The following is an 11830-nucleotide window of genomic DNA, read 5'->3' as shown; positions in this document are numbered from 1 at the left end:
ACCCAAAAAAGAAAAAGGACACGTGGTACCCATCTGAATGTTCAGCTCACATAGAAGCGAGTTCCAGACAGAAACCCTATTTGGAAAACCTATATGTAAAGCGAAATTTCATCTGAGGGTGTTTGGTTGCGCGTTTCACTTCACCTCTCTCTCTCTCTCACCTCCTCCACTTTCTCTTGTTTCGTACTCTACTCTTCCAGGTACTTCTCTCTCTCTCTCTCTCTCTCTCTCTCTAAAATTTGAATTGTTTTGTGAATTTGCTTTTGATTTGGTTAGATTTTCTTTTTTCGCTATTTGGTGATTATGTTATTGTTGGTTTTTGTGTATTTAAGAATTGGAATCGATTGGTGTTTTGTTCTTATACTATTGCTTTGCGTTAGTTGTTAGACTTGATCTGGATTTTGTGAGACGAAGTGATTATGAAGTAATCTTTATTCTTTAGTGATGGAGGTAAGATTGAAAAAATCTTTGAATGCTGCTTCAACATTTGTTTGAAACACATGGGAATTTCTTTTTTTTTTTAAAGCAAAACTATAGAATCATTTCAATAGAGATTTTGGTCAGGTTTGCTTGTGTTGATCAAATCAAGTTCTGTTTCTAGTACCAAACCCTTTGTGAAAATCCAAGTAGTTCCAAAAATAAATCGAGATTATTTAACAATATGGAAATGCAATGTTGCTCATTTTGATGTTTTATCATATGCATAGTGCAAAGTTAATGTTATTGTGGAAGTTGTGACATTAGATGTGACTTAGGTCATCCCTTTTCTCGACATTCCAAAATATGCCCCCTGATGTTTTATTTACAAATATCGTAATATGATCTCAATTATTGCTACGCAACGTATGTTTGAGTAAGTATATGCACGTGTATTATTTTAGGGATAATTACCAGCAAGTCCTATGGACCGGACTTACTTACTTATAAGTCCTGAGTGAATTTTTTATTTTATTTTATTTTTTTAAAAATGTATTTAACCCTCGTTTTGATAATGAGAAAATTTTGAGACTTTTATATGTATGTTTTTGGAATGATCATTTGGCACTGGTTATGACATTGAGAAATTTATCAAAGTGTGAAATGATTGGGACATTTTGTCTTTTGTTTGTTAGTTTTGATTTATTTTTAGTTTATTTGTTGTAGTTTGTATTGAAATATGATGTGGGATGTGTAAGTAGTTGAATTGTATTTTTTAAAAATATTTTTATAACGAGAAATTTATCATTGAAAGTTGGAGTCTCGTCTCAGTATTTTATGCCCTTGACTTTGAAACGTACTTGAATTAGTACAAACAATTTATTATCTTTATTTAATAAATTTTGAGCTCTGTCTATTTATATTATTTGATAAGCAATGCAATATACATGCTTGTGGAAATTTTTCAATCATAAGATTGCTTGACCTTTTTCATGTGCGAAGCACATGTGAAATTTGTAAGCATAAAATGTTTGTTTATTATGCAAGTTCCTTTTGCTTCTAACATGTAACTAGTCTATATTCTATCTTTATCTGGAATGGAGATATCCACTTAGCTCTCTTACTTTTAGGAGTTCACAAAAGTTTGGTCATCTAGTTTTTTGGGTTACCGTCTTATGGATAATAGCTTCACTTGGTCATACTTCTGCTTCTATTTGTTTGCAGTACTAGTATCAGATAAATGACATTTACAAATTGTTATTAAACTTTTGAGGAAAGTATTATGCTTTTACAACTTGGATGATTGGTTTTGGTGCTAAATATATTGGCATTATGGGTTATTATTTGCGTATTGTATTTATTCTGCTGTTAGTTCTTGTCATGAGAGGAAAGGAGTATGGGAGTGTGACAATTCTGACTCATTTTTTCAAAACAGTTTTTATGCACGAGTTGTTCGCTTATGTGAGTCAGCAATGATGGTTTTGTGAATCTTCCACATAATGATTTTGGACTTTGATTGTTTGCGTGTTACAAGTAGAGCATTGATTTTCTAACAATGCTTGTATTTCTTATGTTGTTTGATGTTTGGTTGGGGCAACAAAAAAAAAAAGAAGTTTTTTGAGTTTTTCCCCCCTATGTTATTGCAGGTCCTGACTGATGGAAAGGGTGCAAAGGAAAATATTAATTAATAAATTTAATCTTATCCTACTGGCTTGAGAAACGCTGCAAAGCGGATATCTGGCAACTTGTTGATTTGAACACAGGTAAGAAGCCAAGGACATAGGAACAATCACTGAATGGGAATGAGAGCATTTGTGGCAAATCAAAAAGTACTTCAGGCAAGGAAACTTCCTTAGATGGAGGTTCATACGCAAAGCATTATTCAGACCTAAGTTTGTGGCAGAAAAAAGAGAAAGACAAAGTAGTAGAAAAGAAGGCACAGCGTCCTGCTAATTCTCATGAATCTTTGTCTTCCAGAGATTACTTTAATGGAGAATGCTCTTCTAGAAAATGATTCTAATACATGGCCTAAAGGAGATGTTAGCTTAAAGTTGGATTTGGAAATGACCCAATGTAATGCAGAGGAAAAGAAAAAGAAAAGGAGAAAGGAAAAGAGAAAGACAGAGAAAAAGAACCAGACGAGTAATTCGCTGAAAAGGAAAGATATAGATGATAATCTTCCCAATGGCACTTCAATAAAGGCCAGTCCTGTAAAAGTAGATTCCATTCTGCATCCTTCAGTCAGTACATGCTTAAGTACAGATTTAGAAATCACACAACATGATTCAGAAGTGATTTTATCTCAGAATGTAGACAATGGAAAGAAGAAAAATAGTAGGCATAATGTCTTGACAAGCAATGATACTGATCAAAACTTTCAGAATGGAGGTTGCCAGCCTGGCTGCTATTTAACTAATACTGAGTTCGTTGAAAGAGTGGATGGAAATTCTGTTTCGGAAGTTGCAGAGCAGCTGCCTAGTTTCCAACAGTGCTTGGATGCTAGTTCAACTAAGAAGCATGACGACCAAGCTCAGGTTGATACTTCTCTTGACTTGAGTAGTGCTAAACCCAATCAGAGGAAGAAACAAAATCGGAGGGAAAAGAGAAAGTTATCTGATTCTAGTGTAACCAGTTTAGTATCCATCAAGGAGGTTGCTCCCCCCTCATTACTGGTTGTACAGGATGCTAGTTCAACTAAGAGGCATGACGACCAAGCTCAGGTTGATACTTCTCTTGACTTGAGTAGTGCTAAACCCAATCAGAGGAAGAAACAAAATCGGAGGGAAAAGAGAAAGTTATCTGATTCTAGTGTAACCAGTTTAGTATCCATCAAGGAGGTTGCTCCCCCCTCATTACTGGTTGTACAGGATGCTAGTTCAACTAAGAGGCATGACGACCAAGCTCAGGTTGATACTTCTCTTGACTTGAGTAGTGCTAAACCCAATCAGAGGAAGAAACAAAATCGGAGGGAAAAGAGAAAGTTATCTGATTCTAGTGTAACCAGTTTAGTATCCATCAAGGAGGTTGCTCCCCCCTCATTACTGGTTGCACAGGATGCTAGTTCAACTAAGAGGCATGACGACCAAGCTCAGGTTGATACTTCTCTTGACTTGAGTAGTGCTAAACCCAATCAGAGGAAGAAACAAAATCGGAGGGAAAAGAGAAAGTTATCTGATTCTAGTGTAACCAGTTTAGTATCCATCAAGGAGGTTGCTCCCCCCTCATTACTGGTTGTACAAGACAGTTCTGTGAGAGAGACTTCTTTGAATCATTCACATGAAGCATATGCATCTGGCTGCTCTGATGAAATCATGAGGGTTGGGGAAGTGGTAGCAGGACGTGGCACCTTGAAAGGGATTAATACCGATCAGAGTGTTGTGAACGATGCTTCTCGGGTAGATCTCCCAGATGATGACCAAGCTCAGAGGAAGAAACGAGTGAGAAGAAATCGGAGGAAAAGGAGAAAATTATTTGATTCCAGTGTAACCAGTTTGGGATCTATCAACAATGTTGCTTCCCCTTCATTATTGGTTGTACAAGAAGCATCTGCATTGGCATCGGCATCTGGATGCTCAGATAAAATGATGGGGGTTCGGGATGTGGTCGCAGAACACGGCACCTCTTTGCTTGTTACAACAGGAGGTATCTCACTGGATAAAGCTTCTGGTGAATGTCCAGATTGTGTACCTGCATCTGGGGAACAGGAGAAGAAAGTTGAGATGGCAAACTTGAGAGCGATTAATGCTGATCAGAGTGTTGTGAACAATGCTTCTCGGGTAGATCTCCCAGATGATGACCAAGCTCAGAGGAAGAAACGAGTGAAAAGAAATTGGAAGAAAAAGAGAGAATTATTTGATTCCAGTGTAACCAGTTTGGGATCCATTGCTTCCCCTTCATTATTGGTTGTACAAGAAGCATCTGCATCTGCATCTGGATGCTCAGATAAAATGATGGGGGTTGGGGAAGTGGTAGCAGAACACAGCACCTCTTTGCTTGTTACAACAGGAGGTATCTCACTGGATAAAGCTTCTGGTGAATGTCTAGTTTGTGAACCTGCATCTGGGGAACAGGAGAAGAAAGTTGAGATGGCAAACTTGAAAGGGATTAATGCTGATCAGAGTGTTGTGAACGATGCTTCTCGGGTAGATCTCCCAGATGATGACCAAGCTCAGAGGAAGAAACGAGCAAAAAGAAATTGGAGGACAAAGAGAAAATTATTTGATTCCAGTGTAACCAGTTTAGGATCGATCAAGGAGGTTGCTTCCTCTTCATTATTAGTTGTACAAGAAGCATATGCATCTGCATGTGGCTGCTCAGATAAAATGAAGGGGGTTGGGGAAGTGGTAGCAGAACGTGGCACCTCTTTGCTTGTTACAACAGGAGGTATCTCACTGGATAAAGCTTCTGATGAATGTCCAGATAGTAAACCTGCATCTGGGGAACATGAGAAGAAAGTTGAGTTGGAAAACTTGAAAAGGATTAATAATGAACAGTGTGTTGTGAACGATGCATCTCGGGTAGATTTGCGAGAATTTTTTTGTGAACATGGTAACGGGGATAAGGATAAGCCACATGTCATCCATAGTGCAGTGCTGGATGATGACCAAGCTACTAAACCCAATCAGAGGAAGAAACAAATTAAAAGCAATAAGAGGATAAGGGGAAAATTCTCTGATTCCGGAGTAACCAGTTTAGGATCCATCAAGGAAGCTGCTTCCCCCTCTGTACTGGTTGTACAAGACAGTTCAGTGAGAGATACTTCTTTGAATCATTCAGATGAAGCATATGCATCTGGCTGCTCAGAGAAAATGATGGGGGTTGGGGAAACGGTAGCAGAACATGGCACCTCTTTGCTGGTTAGAGGACATATCTCGCTGGGTAAAGCTTCTGGTGAATTTCCAGATGGTGAACCTGCATCTGGGGAACAGGAGAGGAAAGTTGAGGTGGAAAACAATGCCTCTTGGGTAGATCCCCAGGAAAATTTTTGTGAACATGCTAACGGGGATAAGGAGAAGCCAAATGTCATCCAGAATGCAGTGCTGGATGATGACCGAGTTCAGATTGATGCTTCTTTTGACGTGGGCAGTACTAAACCCTGTCAACGGAAGAAACGAGTCAAAAGCAATAAGAGGAAAAGGGGAAAGTTCTCTGATTCCGGAGTAACCAGTTTAGGATCCATTGTGGAAGCTGCTTCCCCATCAGTACTGGTTGTACAAGACAGTTCTGTGAGAGATACTTCTTTGAATCATTCAGACAAAGCATATGCATCTTGCTGCTCAGAGAAAATGATGGGGGTTGGGGAAGTGGTAGCAGAACATGGCACCTCTTTGCTGGTTAGAGGACATATCTCTCTGGGTAAAGCTTCTGGTGAATTTCCAGATGATGAACCTGCATCTAGGGAACAGGAGAAGAAAGTTGAGATGGAAAACTTGAAAGTGATTAATAATGAACAGAGTGTTGTGAATGATGCCTCTCAGGTTGATCTCTCGGAAATTTCTTTTGAACATGATAAGAGGGATAAGGACAAGCCCAATGTCATCCAGAATGCAGTGCTGGATGTGTCTGCAGAAGAAATTTTTCATAAATCTACAACATTTTACAAGGACGACGAAGCTTCTGATGATGCATCTGGCAGTGATCCTTCTGGCAGTGATCCTTATGTTGAGAACCTAGAGTATGACAATTTGGGTATACAACCCAAGTTAAAAGATGCAATACCTTCATCATCACAGTTTGGTACAATGACAGATGATGATCATGATGTTAGCCTAGCTGTTATTGGAAAGGAAGGGCCTCGACAGAGGTTGCAATCGTCACTACGAGTTCCTCCTGACAATTTGAAAAAAAAGCTTCTTGTCCTCGATGTGAATGGACTACTTGCTGATATTTTTCCATATGTATCTGGAAGACGTAAACCAGACACAGTAATATCACAGAAAGCAGGTGAGAATTGACTAAGACAAGTAATTTTGTTGAAGTTGGTTATCTGTTCTACAACAGCTTGGTTTTAACTTGATCTTCATTTTCTGTACCAGTTTTTAAGAGACCCTTTTGTGACGATTTTCTTCAGTTTTGCTTTGAGAGATTTTGTGTGGGTGTCTGGTCATCGAGGACCAAGTACTCTTCTTCCTTTGGCTTAAGAGATATACTGTTTTCTTTGTTTTGTTATCAAGTCAAATTGCTATTTTTGATCTGTTGCTTTATTTTTCATATTTTTTAGCATTTTCTGGTAAATGACTTGTTCATTTGTTAATTTGCTGCAGGAAAAATGTGGAATCAGTAATTGGTTTTCTCATGGGAAATTTCAAGCACAATTTACTTTTTTGTTGGGTAAGCCTTCCAATTCTTTTCTTCAGATTACTCAATAAACTTAAGTTGCATTGAGCACTTGGTTTCTGCATCATTGTTCAAATGTCTGTTCTTTATTTACTACCAAGTCTTTCTAGATATTCTTAGGGTTATACACCAGTTGCCTGGTTTCTACTTTGTGTCTGACATTTTTATCTCTGCAATAGCAAATGCATATTTTCCACTTGAAATACGGTTTTATTAATATTGCTCCATATTTTAATATTAGCAGTGGTTGTGCACCATAATAAGATTGTACTTTGAAATTCTTCGGTGTTTCTGTAATTTTGGAAGCTTGAATAGCTATGCTACTGCTGAGAGTTTTATATTCTGTTTGATCACTGATTTTGTTTAGATGAGATTGCAAAGCTGTTTTTACAAAACCAACAGGGAGACCCTTTTGACGATTAGCATATGTGGATTGAACATAATTTTATGCAGCCAACTAGTTTTGTGGTCACTTTGATTTGCCTTTGCTGAATTCTCTGGGTGATTCTAAGCTACATGGTTGAGTTGTAAAAAAAAGGATTAATGTTTTATGAAATCAGATGTTTTCCCTCAGTGAAATGCATCTGATTTAATTCATTGTGTACATTTTCATGTAATTTCTTTGCAATATCATTGAGGTGCTGACTCATTAGTTGGACGTCTTGGGTTTAACCATCTGTTGACTTACCTGATTCATGAGGTTTGCGGATGATTGCTTTCATCTATTGGGATTAGTCCAAACTTGAAATTGTCTTGGATAATGCTGATGTACTTGGAGTAAAAACAACCCCTCAAGTAATCTCTGTTTGTCTTTCTCGAGGGAAGTATTTTTTAACTAGTAGATGCCTAGTAAAGGTGAACCTACTCGCACACACGTGGACTTGATAGTTGTTTCTGGATGGTAGAAAACTTTTTGGTGCAAGTTCTTTGTGACTAAATTTTGAATACTGGGCCGATGCCTTGTTTAATAGATTTTAGGCAATTATTCTTCAGGAGTAGGTCTTGCATATATACGACAAATGTTTGGTTGCTTGCCTCGTAAATTCTATGGTTGCATTAGCAATTTCAGTCATTACATTCTATTATTTCTGTATGTTTTGTGAATAAAAAAAGATTTCTAAAGAGCTTTTGATAGGGCATAGCAATTTAGAAAATAATTTCTGGCATTTGTGAAAGTAGAGGTTTATTTTTTTGGAGGATGACCAGAAGAAGAGTAGGTTATTTTTAGGTGCAATGTTAGTGCCTTTGTTTATTAGATCTGTGGTATTATTATAAGCTAACTATTTGCCCTGCATTTCAGTTCGTAAGGGTCTCTTTTTTTTTTTTTTTTCATCTGCTGTGGTAAGAGATTTAGTTCAATGGACCCTCCCACTGTAGATACTCATAGATTTGAATCCTTTTGCAAACAATCTGATTGTCTCTATATGGGAAAGGTGCCCTATTGATTTCCATCTTAGGGCTTTACATTTTATCTAGGAAGCACGGATACAGATACGGGATACGGATACGATACGATACGGATACGGTGATACGACAAAATTTAAAAAATTAGGATACGGGTACGGCGGGGATACGTTCGTAAAAAATATTATTTTAACAATTTTTAGCAATGCAGTATACATAAAAATAAAACCTAAAGCAAAAGACAACTTGATAAAGAAGAAAGATTCCTATAAAACTAAGAGTCTTCAAGGTTCAACTTGTTCCCCTTCATCAGTGAATATCACAAGACCTTAGCTAAAGCCAAAAAATCATTCTTAAATAAAAATTTCTGCAAATATACTTTTTTAAGTCATTAATGATAGCCTAGGAAGCACATATACGGATATGGTGATATGGGGATGTGGATATGGCGATATGTCAAAACTTGAAAAAGTATGATACGGGTACAGCGGGAATACATTCGTAAATTTTTTTTTTTAATAATTTTAATAATGTAATATGCATGAAAATAAAACTTAAAGTAAATTAATAAATAAAGAGAGAGATTCCTATTAACCTAAAAGTGCTCAAACATTCATAAAACATCCAAAACTAAAAGCAAAAACAAATGCAAATTAAACATCATCCTTACATGCCAACATCAAAAAAAGAATGAGAGCAGAGAGAAGAAACGTGAGAGAGTGAGAAAGCGAGAGAGAAGTGAGAGAGACAACAAGGATACATCAATTTGACAAATTCTATTACTTTAACTCTCACTATATTCCTCTTATCAAAGAACTAAACAAAATATTATAAGTAATATGTAACTTTGAGTATCCGATATTTTAAAATCAAGTATCTGATACTTCAAAATTAATAAAAAATTAATTAAGAAGTATCCGATATTTTTAAGAAGTATCCGATACGTATCCGCGAGTATCCGAGGAGTATCGGTATCCGATAAGTATCCGATACGGATACGTCACCCTTTTTGAAGTATCCGTGCTTCATAGCATTTTATGAAGTGAGTCCTGTTATATTTATTCTTGCAATTGTTATCTGCGACAATCATAATTCATCTTCACTTCTCTGTATTGATGTTTTAAGATAGTTAACAACCATAATCAGTCTAGATGTGCAAGGTTCAAATTTTTAGAAATGCCCAAACTAGTGTTGCTTGTGGCGAGCAATTAACGTGGAGATGCGACCTTAGTATATGAATTTTTTTTAACAATTTTTGTCTGCTAGCAGTTTAACTTTTTGAACAGTTTAATAACACGAAGATTGGTTTTGTGCAGAATCAGTCTCACTGTACACGTACAGGTTTTTATACTGTTGAGAATAAAGAAAAGCCCTTGGTTTTAAAGGAAATTAAAAAATTATGGGAAAAGCGGGACCGAAATCTTCCATGGAAGAGGGGAGAGTATAACGAATCGAACACACTGTTGTTGGATGATTCTCCGTATAAGGCCTTGTGCAACCCTGTAAGTTAGTCTGTTTTTCTTCACTTGTTCAGTTTTCCATGTCCTGTTTCTTGTTTAGTATATCATGTATAAATAATGTTTGCAATGTTTACCCTATATTTTGACATCTATCTGTTTCCTTTTTCCAATTATTCAGCCGCACACTGCAATCTTCCCTCATTCATACCAGTACAAGAATGTAAAAGACAATTCTTTAGGTGAGTCACACTACTAAAATTGTGAGTTTCTGCTTTAGAATCAATTGATATAATGAAATGTCTTCCTGAAGAATTGTGGGGCATCTAAATATATTCTTGTGAATGTGTCTGGCCTACTATTGCATCATGGATCTGCGACAAATTGATGTGAAGTTTTACTCTTTTTGTCTGCTCATCCTAATTTTTCTGAAATTTCATATCCTCCAAATTTACTTTTGACACCGTGTCTAAGCATGATGGTTGCAAAACGTTGGACCAATTCCTAGATCTTCCTTTTATGTTAGGCTTAGTTTGGGAAGACTAAATAAGTGCACTTTTTGACTTTTTATGAAATATGGGTTGGGTTTGGGTTGGGTTTGAAGTGATGTGTTAGAGAGGTGATGTGACTTAAATAAGATGATGTGACTTAAATAGGATAGTGACTTTTTGACTTTTTGTCTTTTTTGTCTCATGCCAAACTAAGTAAATCTCCTTAAACTATAATTCATTTGCACTTTGCCCCCTAAACCTAACCACCTCGAACGTTAAGATTCTGTTAGAAATTTAAATAGAAATAGGTTATGTGTGAAGTACATGACACACTTATTTATTTTTTAGGATAATAATATCCTTATCTTGTGATCTTGTGCTTTGCTTCTCTTGTTTTAGTGGCAAAATGCAAACGAGTTATAGTTTAATGAGATTTATTGTACCCCTTATTATTATTATTATTAATTTTTTTTTTGCATGGCCTTCTAAAAGTCAATTTACTAATACAACTTATAATCTTTGCATTATTTGGTCTATAGAGATGTTACTTCATCCGTGTATATGTGATCATTTTTGTTGGTTGTGGTAATTGCTCTCTATTTCCATCTTCCATTGTAGCTTATATATTTAGATATCCAAGTTAAATTTACACAATTTTTATTGTATGATTGTGAGTGAATTTTCAATTCTTAAATTGATAACAGGACCCGGTGGTGATCTTCGGGTTTATCTGGAAGGATTAGCCATGGCTGACAATGTTCGAAAATACGTAGAGCTGAATCCGTTTGGTCAGCGGCCTATCACAAAGACAAATTTATCCTGGGAATACTATCTTAAAGTCATCAGCTCCATCTCATCCCCTAAGGAAGAAGATGCCCAATGATTCTTCGGCCTGTCAGAATACAAAAATAATTTTGAGAACTAAATTTTCCCGAGAGCAACTTCAGCGTAACATGCTGGTGCACCAACAACAATCTGGGAATGCTCGTGGGTGTTCTTGATAGACAACTGTACGAGGAACCGAGCATTGTTCTAGGGCATAATTCTCTAATCAGACACTCTCATGATCCTGCTGAGCTCTGTTGGTGTATTTTGGTTTTGATATTCTGAGACAAATTGGTATTTTTTACCAGAATCTGATACATTTATTTGATAATTGAGTTCATTTTTTGTAACATCTAGAGGTTAAGATTTTGACTATTAATGCAGAGAATTATATTTTTATCTATTTATTTATTTTGGCGGGTAATAGCAAAAATAGTTATACTGATATAATTAGTTACTTTCTTGTGTTGGACATTTTGCTGGTGACTGCTTTTATCTTTTAAATGTGAGTTTTTTTCTTTTAAGCTTCGTCTGGCTATCATTTTTGAGCTAAAAAAAAGCACAAAATGACAAAATAAGCTAAATAAACTAATAAGATAAAATATCACATCCAAATCATAATCATTATATTTTTTTCTCACAAAAGTTAAAAAAATTAAAAAAGTCAAATCGAACAAGGTTAAAAAAGTCAGGTTAAAAAAGTCACAAAACAAAAAATCAGCTAAAAAGCCAATGCCAAACAAAGATTTAAGCCTCGTTTGTGAATAAGTTTTTTTAGTAACTTTTTAGATTTTTAGCTAAAATATGATGTAAAAAATTGGTAAGTTTGGGATGAGTTTTTTAGTTTTTTATCAAAAGATATGTAAAAAGTAGAGAGAAAAGAGAATCTTTGATTTTTTG

The 11830-nt window shown here is 36.1% G+C and overlaps 1 protein-coding gene across 2 annotated transcripts; it reads left to right on the top strand.

The window, feature by feature from the left end:
* On the top strand, positions 1 to 11341 carry LOC114277983 (uncharacterized). 2 transcript variants are annotated; one of them, XM_082909330.1, is made up of 7 exons: positions 1 to 200; positions 2064 to 6360; positions 6453 to 6534; positions 6681 to 6747; positions 9474 to 9659; positions 9796 to 9856; positions 10810 to 11341. In XM_082909330.1, exons 2-7 carry the CDS (start codon positions 2376 to 2378, stop codon positions 10986 to 10988), a joined length of 4560 nt encoding a protein of 1519 aa, XP_082765456.1. In that variant the 5' UTR covers positions 1 to 200; positions 2064 to 2375; the 3' UTR covers positions 10989 to 11341. The 2 variants fall into 2 exon arrangements, 1 of the variants encoding a protein (XP_082765456.1); XR_014356834.1 differs by lacking the exon at positions 6453 to 6534.
* The last annotated feature ends 489 nt before the right edge of the window (positions 11342 to 11830 follow it).

The sequence above is a fragment of the Camellia sinensis genome, chromosome 15, assembly GCF_055761805.1.
Source record: "Camellia sinensis isolate YWXY chromosome 15, ASM5576180v1, whole genome shotgun sequence".
NCBI classification, from domain to species: domain Eukaryota; kingdom Viridiplantae; phylum Streptophyta; class Magnoliopsida; order Ericales; family Theaceae; genus Camellia; species Camellia sinensis.
The sequence above is the reverse complement of the archived record's forward strand: the minus strand, read 5'-3'. Positions and strand labels throughout refer to the sequence as shown.

Excerpts from the sequence above, each read along its gene's own strand:
- LOC114277983 (XM_082909330.1), top strand. The coding sequence starts at position 2,376 with ATGAATCTTTGTCTTCCAGAGATTACTTTAATGGAGAATGCTCTTCTA. Across the intron at positions 6,535-6,680 it reads GTCTGGTCATCGAGGACCAA|GAAAAATGTGGAATCAGTAA; the intron begins GTACTCTTCTTC and ends AATTTGCTGCAG. Across the intron at positions 9,660-9,795 it reads ATAAGGCCTTGTGCAACCCT|CCGCACACTGCAATCTTCCC; the intron begins GTAAGTTAGTCT and ends CCAATTATTCAG.